Below are 8350 nucleotides of genomic sequence, written 5' to 3' on the forward strand. Positions count from 1 at the left end.
GGGTTTAAGTTTCAACTTAAACTGGCCCTAGCCTCCAGGTCACATGTAATGGTACTGCTATAAAGTACACATCTTTTGTTAAGTATTTAGGTGCAAATCTGGATCAAATTCTTTTGGCGTCGCCCTTTGATGCTTTGCATCAATGCTTTTCTTGTCTTTACTTTCATCATGCTATTTAGTTTTTAAAGCGCACGGGAAGGTCAGTGGTAAATCGGCATCTTAAAGGGGGTCCCAGTTCTTTACTATAAAGGCAATGTTTTGAATGAAAAAAAAACCGGTGGAATATATTCTTTCTATATAATTATGCTGTTATTAAGCGCCCATTCTCTTCCAGGAACACTGCATAGTAATAGTATTTATCATGTCCCCCTATACAAATGTACTTGAAATGTTTTGGTTATTTTATTACAGAAGGACCAATTTATTTAAACAAGCCTTTAAATGTTTATATAAAGTTTAAAGCATTCAAGATTTGTATAGTCAAATTAAAACTAGCACGTCAGGTATTTAGTTAATACGTAGGTGCATTCAACCATTTCACCCATTTCACGAGACATTGTACCTGTTAGTCAAATCTATAAATAACTTTCTATTATTATTTCCATTATTTCCTGTAGCGAAGGCCACGTATATGTTTTAAGGAACTTAAATATAAATTGCACGAGCAGTGTTTATCAATCAATAACTACACACTATCATCGGGCTATATTTGTTTATCTCGATGCGATTACAGATATTTAGATTGGTAGCTTATTTAGGAAATCAAATGTTCAACCAGATATTTAACAGAGAAGGGGTAATCCGTCGAGGTAAGTCTAGTTTATTTTCCATTTGTATACAGTCTTTCGTCTTACTTTTTTGTTGCTGTAATTTTTTTTCTCACTTATTTACTGTAGAGTATTTATTTTTGGAGTACATGTACAGTACTGTTTTACCGCTAACATTAAAATAATTAAGTAACTGAAAAAATATAACGTATCTGCATGTTAGAATTTTGGAGAATAGTTTACACCGATTTATAGTGACTAAAAAACAGAGTTAATTAGTGTAAATCTACTCAAAGTTAAATCGAAAGTAGGTCTGTGTTATTTATTAAACGACGCAAAATTATCCAGTTTATCTATGACCGCTTGAATATAAAATATGATAACGCAAATATGATAAAAGCATCTCGTATAGTAACTAAGAAACCGTTGGCCTTGATGGCATTAAACGTAGGGGAAATCCAACAAAAATTAGGACAAATACACTGTTTTGATACTTGGAAGAGAGAAATCACTTCCAAGCGGTCATTTTAGAATTTCGCATAACTATTATAAAGTTTCTCGGTCAATATGTCATTCTTATGTTGAATATCACATCATATTCAATGGTTCACTAGTTAATAATTGTACAATACGAATGATATGAAACAATAATATTTCAATTTGTTATTGACATCTTTACAAAAATAATTCTTTCTGACTTTGTTGTGAAATTAGTACTGAAATAATACAGTATAGATGTACATTACACATTATCAAACATTTTAAAATTAGAGCCTTTCTATATTTACTTTATTTCAGGCGCCCCTCAATACCCCCCTCCATATGATCAACATGCACAGGGACATGGGGTTGAAAATGGAGAACCCCCGCCCCCAGGGTATGGACCACCCCCTCCGTACGACGGCCCTCAAGGTTTTTAACAATATGATCTTATTTTTGTTATATTTCATCTGCAATAAACAATAAAAAATGCTCTGCATATAGGTATGTTGTTTTATTCTCTATTGTTGCATATACATGTATATCTAATTTAAAATAAACATTTAAGTCGAATTCGTCGATAAATAGCTTGTGATAATTGGCTGTAAAGTCGAAGTTTAAACAGATTGAGATTTTGTAGATTATTAGTTCTTATATCGAAAAATGTGCGGTTAACTGTGTAAATGTATATATTTATGGTCTAGTACTTTTAGTACGAAAAGCGGCCCAAGCATTCGTTTGTATCACATCCAATATGTAATAATTATGATCTTTACAGGTATGCCTATGCCGGGCTATGATGCTGCGGGAGACCAATGGATGGCCCGACCACAAGGAATACCAGTTTGTCCACCTGGATTAGAATATCTCTGCTATATTGACCAACTTCTAGTAAAACAACAAGTGGAGATTTTCGAAAGTATGTTAAAATAATTATTATAGCTTTTCAAACTTACTACCGTATATCAAACATTTTTAAAGTTATTTTGATAATTTAAGTGAAGAAAGGAAGATTTTTTTATAATAACAGTTTTCCAACATATAAAAATCACCTCATCAAAAATCTTTCTTCAACATACGAGTATAATACTTGCAATATTGAATGTATAGGCTTTAGTGAATAGCAAACTCTCACATGTTCTGAGTATGGCCTTTTTGCAAGTAATGGCCCGATGATCAAGTATTGTGTTCAAAGAGTTGCGCTCTAACTTGATTGAGAGATGCAGTATGGGTACCCAGTGGCGCCATTAGCTGTGTTGACCAAAAAGAACGCATAATGCCTATATTGAAATACCTATGTCGAATTTATACGAATTTTAGGCTTTTGCGTAATATTTTTGTTTCGCAGCCATTGTCCAAGACTTTGTTGGACAACCCTCGTATAGATTTAATTTATACTTCAAGTATTTGCATGTTTTTCAGTTATCACTGGTTGGGAAACAGCAAACCGATATAAAGTACAGAACAGCCTTGGACAGCAAGTGTACTACGCTTCAGAAGGTAAGGATAAACTTGTACACGTATTCCAAAGAGTAAATGATGAACTTGTAAAAATATTTTATCATATATTATTACCGCACACTATTTTGAAATGTTAATTTCCCCCTGGCCAATGGGAGTTATTCTTATGTCAATTCAAGTTCAGATAAATCTGACAACAAATAATGAAACATATATTTCATTTGACAACAAATAATTAAACACATATTTCATTTGACAACAAATAATTAAACAAATATTTCATTTGACAACAAATAATTAAACAAATATTTCATTTGACAACAAATAATTAAACATATATTTCATTTGACAACAAATAATTAAACATATATTTCATTTGACAACATGACAACAAATAATAAAACACATATTTCATTTGACAACAATGAAACACATATTTCATTTGACCACAAATAATAAAACACATATTTCATTTGACGACAAATAATGAAACACATATTTAATTTGACAACATATAATGAAGTACATTTTTCATTTGACAACAAATAATGAATTATATAATTAATTCATTTTGTATTAATTACAGACGAATGATTATCACATCGACAACCTCGAGCGCTTTATGTTACTATGTATGTCTTATAATTACAGAATCAGATACCTGTGCAAGACAATGTTGTGGAGCATCAAGGGGATTTATAATTCATATTACAGACAACACTGGCCAGGTATGTACCGACGTTTTCAGAAATACTGACATATTCTTTTTTACTAACTTCAATTCAATCCTGCAGGCCTTTAACATCTTGTTTTATATCTGCTTCTGTATCATACATTTATGAGACTTTTCAGACTTAAACTAAGTTATTTTCTCTCCCCAAGAAATGAAAAAATAACTTTCTCCTCAAGTATATCCAAGATTCTAACCAATAAACAAAGGGTTAAAACATGAGCTGTTTATCTAAACTATATTTTTTGAGGGATAGAGAAAAGCAAAAAGTAAACACCTCTTATGATGATTTTTAAATGATCAAGAAATTCATGTGCCAGTATTTGATTGCTATATGGAATTGTTGAGATTGGGTCATGCACATTTACAGTACTGTACATGTTTGTCAGATTGTGAATCTTAAAATCGAAGCAAGTTTGAAAAACCTGTAATACAGGTAATGTCTATATCTTACACTTGTCCGAACAGTTGCTAGAAATGCTGACTTTTGAAACATTTATTTAATCATTTGTTGAAAAAATGTGGACCAGGGGAGATCACCCAACAGCAGTGAAAAAAGATAAAAAGTTGAAAATTGCAGACTGTTTTTGATTGACTCTGTTTATTAGAGATACCAATAAGGTGTGAAATATCTTACAGTTGTTTTGTACTTTTATTAGTCTTTGACTTTCGCAGATTATCCGTAAATTATAAAAGTTGATACATGTATATGATATTTACTTGTCTGACACTGTAAGATTTTGTGTTACATTTTACGTTATTATTTTACTAAATCCTATTAACATATATAGTACATGTGTTTTATTCATACAGGAAGTAATAAGAGTAACACGTGAGTTTAAATGTGGTGCTGGTTGCCCATGTTTCGCGTGCGATGATTCCTGGGCCCATGTTGTACAAGTAGAAGCCCCAGTTGGAAATATTGTAGGATACGTTAAACAAAGGTGAGCGAGTCTTATCCCGAAAAACGTTATATCCGAAAACACAGCTTAATTAATGTAGTCATTTTTCAAAACCGTACGTGTGACATATATTTTAGTTTGAAATGCTTAAGTAGGTTATGTTAATCGTACAAAAAAATCGATACTTAATTCAGTTCTGAGGATATTTTTTTTTTTGTCCTCAGTGGAGCTTCTAAAATCTTCTAATTACATAGGTTTATCTAAAACACTTTTTTTGTATTCAACTATTAGTGCGTATAATTTATAGCAGTTTCAAGTAATCTTTTATTCATGTAGAGTTTAGACACTTTTATTTTCGGACATAAACACTTAGCCAGTATCTAGAAGTTAAATATGTTTTCATCAATGCAAATGCACTGTAATATATGTTTTTTTCCCTGTTTATCAGACAAAGCTGCTTTCGACCATATTACATTATCACTGATGCAGAACATCAGGAAGTATTTTCCATGACTGGGCCACCATGTTGTTATCATGGATGTACATGGGATCAAGATTTTGTGGTAGGTATTCTTTTTAAAGTTGAAAAAAGTTGTTCACTTGGTCTGTTTAAATATGAGAAAATTCAAAAATAACCAATCAGATTCTAATATCCTAGAATTATCAGGTCAAAATTGTTTATAACCAAAGTCATTCTTACAATATACCTCATTTGACAAATAGTGTCCCCCCTTTTAAATTTAAATATTTCATACAAACGTCCAGGATAAGATATTATTATATTTTTAAATAAATTTTACAATATGTTGTTACATGTAAAATCATGTGTCCTTGCATTCTCTTACATATTACTTCATTTGAGCCGCGTCACGACGAAACCAACATAGTGCGTTTGCTACCAGCATGGATCCAGACCAGACTGAGCATCCGCGCAGTCTGATCAGGATCCATTCTGTTCGCTTACCAACCATATTACAAGTAGATAAACTGATAGCGAACGGCATGGATCTTGATCAGACTGCGCGGATGCGCAGGCTGGTCTGGATCCATGCTGGTCGCTAACCCATTATGTTGGTTTTGTCATGACGCGGCTCATTTATCATACTAGTATTCATGGGGGCTTCCTTGGTCAAGAAGTTAAAACGTCGTTGACTTCAACCCACTTACTGTAGGTTCAAAGCCCGCTAGTGACTCTGGATTTGTATTTGTGAGGGAGCTGTCTAGCTTGAGAACTTATTGGCGGTGGTTCATGACAGGAGCGACGAACCAAGCCACTCCCTCTTGCCAACCCCTCCCCCCCCCCCAACAAAACATATGTGTTTGCATATTTATAGTGACCGCTGATAAGCTAAGATTCTTTACTTTACATTTGTTCGTTAGATTACTGAATATGTATTGTTATGTATGTTGGTAATGAAAGGTGAGATATTGTTGATTGTCACAATGCTTAAATTTTATTTTAGGTTAATGCAAATGATGGCCATACACAAGTTGGCAAAGTTAGTAAACAGTGGAGCGGATTATTGAAGGAAATGTTTACAGACGCTGATAATTTTGGAATATCATGTAAGTGAATTCAGTTGAAATGAATTGAATAAAAACTGTACAAATATCTTAACTTATTTATTAAGAAATAACTTGGAACTACATGTATTTGAATATTTCATATCATACATAAGATGTTTTAAGCTGCCTCTCAAAGATTGTTGACAAAATTACACAGATTAGTTTTCTTATCTTTGACAGTTCCAGTAAATCTTGACGTTAAGTTGAAGGCAGTCATGCTGGGAGCCGTATTTCTAATTGTAAGTATTTTCGGCCTAATTGTAAGTATTTCAGGCATTTATTTAAATTGCTTTCTTAATTAAAACCATGTTTAGAACTGTCCATTATCATTTTTGAGGATATTTTGATGGACATTTTAAGTAACTAGTAGTCAACGAACATTAAAGCGGACTTCAGATTTTACATTCTGTTTGAAAAACAATTCTGTGCTGTTTAAAACTAAGAATTTCAGTAATTTAACTTTTGAAAACTGTAAAACAGCGTCTGAGAGCTATTTATAGGGCGTCAATGACGTTCGTTTCTAAAAATAGAAGACCCCGTTTTTAGTACGTCTAATTTATATACTGAGAGATTAGAGTTATGATTCCTTATTGTTTATGTATTTTATCGTCTGCAAAGTTCATTTTTTATTTTAATTATTTTGATATCACAAATTCACAATGGTATGAAACTATTTATCTAAAAGTAACATACTTAACATTGAGGAAATTTCAAGGCCGCTTTAAAGAGCCTGATTACACTGCAAGCACGTGGTCCATGTTGATATTGCCCTTAACTGATGGCTAAGGTTAATCACTTTCGACCCTAGCCGGGTATTGGTTAAAGCTGTATCTCGGTTGTTCTTATCAATGGATTTATTCCGAGAAAATGGTACTTTGAATAGTTCTGTAGCTCATTGTTTTGGGCCTTAGTAATATGTATTTCAATGTTGTTAGTTTTATTATTCCTTTATAAAGTTTAAGAAGAATAACTGAAATGCTTCATCAATATTGTTAAATTTCAAGTGACAAGCATGTAATATTTTGATATATTTGTTTTTTTATTAGGACTTCATGTATTATGAGAAAAGTCAAAACAGCAGTAGCAGTAACAATAGGGGATCCATGTAACAGAAATCTGCCTTACGAAATGTAGACAGGAACCGGAAACAAAAATGTAATCTGCACCGAAACCGGAAACAAAGGATTCAAAACGAAAATGCATATTTTACCTGATGCATCTGTATCGATGCATAAAACATATGGCTAGTTTCCGATATATTCATATGATGATCATTTCTATCTGTTTTATCTACTTCCTACTTCGTTATAAAGGCCTGAAGAAAATCAAGGGATACCCTTTGACAAATAGCAAAGAGGTCTTCTACGAACATAAATCAGACTTTCTTCGAGGGTTTGACAATATATTTAATCACAGGGACAGTGGCTACTATGCCGATAGGGAAAGTGGCTACCAGGCAGAAAGGAAATATGGCTACCAGACCAACTGGGACAGTGGCTACCAGATTGATAAGGACAGTGGCTACCAGACCGATAGGTAATGTGGCTACCAGACCGATAGGTAATGTGGCTACCAGACTGATAGGGACAGTGGCTACCAGACCGATAGGATCAGTGGCTACCACGTCAATGGGACAGTGGCTACCAGACAGAGAGGGACAGTGCCTGGCAGAGCATGACTATAATGTACTATGATAGGCGTGTAGTCAACCTCTCCCCGAATTTAATTGCTTGAGAAAAAAATGGAGATTGACTGCTTGAATATTGAGCTGGTATATTGACAGTATAATCTATGCTTAGTTGTAATGTATTTATTACGAATCACTTGATTGTTTCTGTTATAGACATTAAACTTTACATAATTATACATGAGAAATAATAAATTAAATATTTTAATTTATGAATAAGTTTATTATTTTTGATATTCATTTTGAATGACTTCACCTGAAAATTAAACATATTGTCTGTTACATACTAGTAATCAATAATTTGAATATTGGGAAAGAAGTTAGGCTGAGAAGAAAAGGAAATTCCCTGTCAGGTAATTGGGGGAAAATGTTTTAGTATCTCGCATTCTATTAATTAACATAAAGAGACTCTACTTAGTCAACATGATAGAGATTGAAATAAGGAATCACACACACACGCACACGCACATCAATACAAGTCTGAATATCTTTATTTTTCCCCCTTTTTTTGCCCCAGTTGATTTATCGGAACTCCCAGTATTTACTTACTTTTTACATATTTAGATTTTGTAGCGCAGCTTAGACAATATACTCGCCATAGGTTGCTCATATGGACTTGTCTTCCAGAACAGTATTAGTCATGGATAGTGCAAGACAGATACAGAAATATGCCCGAATTTCAGAAACGTCTGGTTCTTTAACATGCCAAGTGTTTAAGCATTCATACACGGGACATCGATTCAAAGTCCCATCGCTA

At 33.2% G+C, this 8350-nt stretch overlaps 1 protein-coding gene across 1 annotated transcript; it reads left to right on the forward strand.

The window, feature by feature from the left end:
* The first annotated feature begins 433 nt into the window (after positions 1-433).
* Positions 434-7805, forward strand: LOC132749520 (phospholipid scramblase 2-like). The gene is made up of 10 exons (XM_060739320.1): positions 434-809; positions 1566-1679; positions 2026-2166; positions 2670-2747; positions 3360-3436; positions 4252-4382; positions 4789-4903; positions 5804-5906; positions 6087-6145; positions 6953-7805. The coding sequence occupies exons 1-10, from the start codon at positions 722-724 to the stop codon at positions 7013-7015; spliced, it is 969 nt and encodes a 322-aa protein (XP_060595303.1). The 5' UTR covers positions 434-721; the 3' UTR covers positions 7016-7805.
* Positions 7806-8350: the final 545 nt, after the last annotated feature.

This window comes from Ruditapes philippinarum, unplaced genomic scaffold (assembly GCF_026571515.1).
Source record: "Ruditapes philippinarum isolate M1 unplaced genomic scaffold, ASM2657151v2 ctg3169_1_1_1_1, whole genome shotgun sequence".
Taxonomy (NCBI): Eukaryota; Metazoa; Mollusca; class Bivalvia; order Venerida; family Veneridae; genus Ruditapes; species Ruditapes philippinarum.

Coding starts and splice junctions, on each gene's coding strand:
- LOC132749520 (XM_060739320.1), top strand. CDS start 722: ATGCGATTACAGATATTTAGATTGGTAGCTTATTTAGGAAATCAAATG. Junction 1,680..2,025: donor TCCGTACGACGGCCCTCAAG/GTTTTTAACAAT, acceptor TGATCTTTACAG/GTATGCCTATGCCGGGCTAT. Junction 2,748..3,359: donor AGTGTACTACGCTTCAGAAG/GTAAGGATAAAC, acceptor TTATAATTACAG/AATCAGATACCTGTGCAAGA.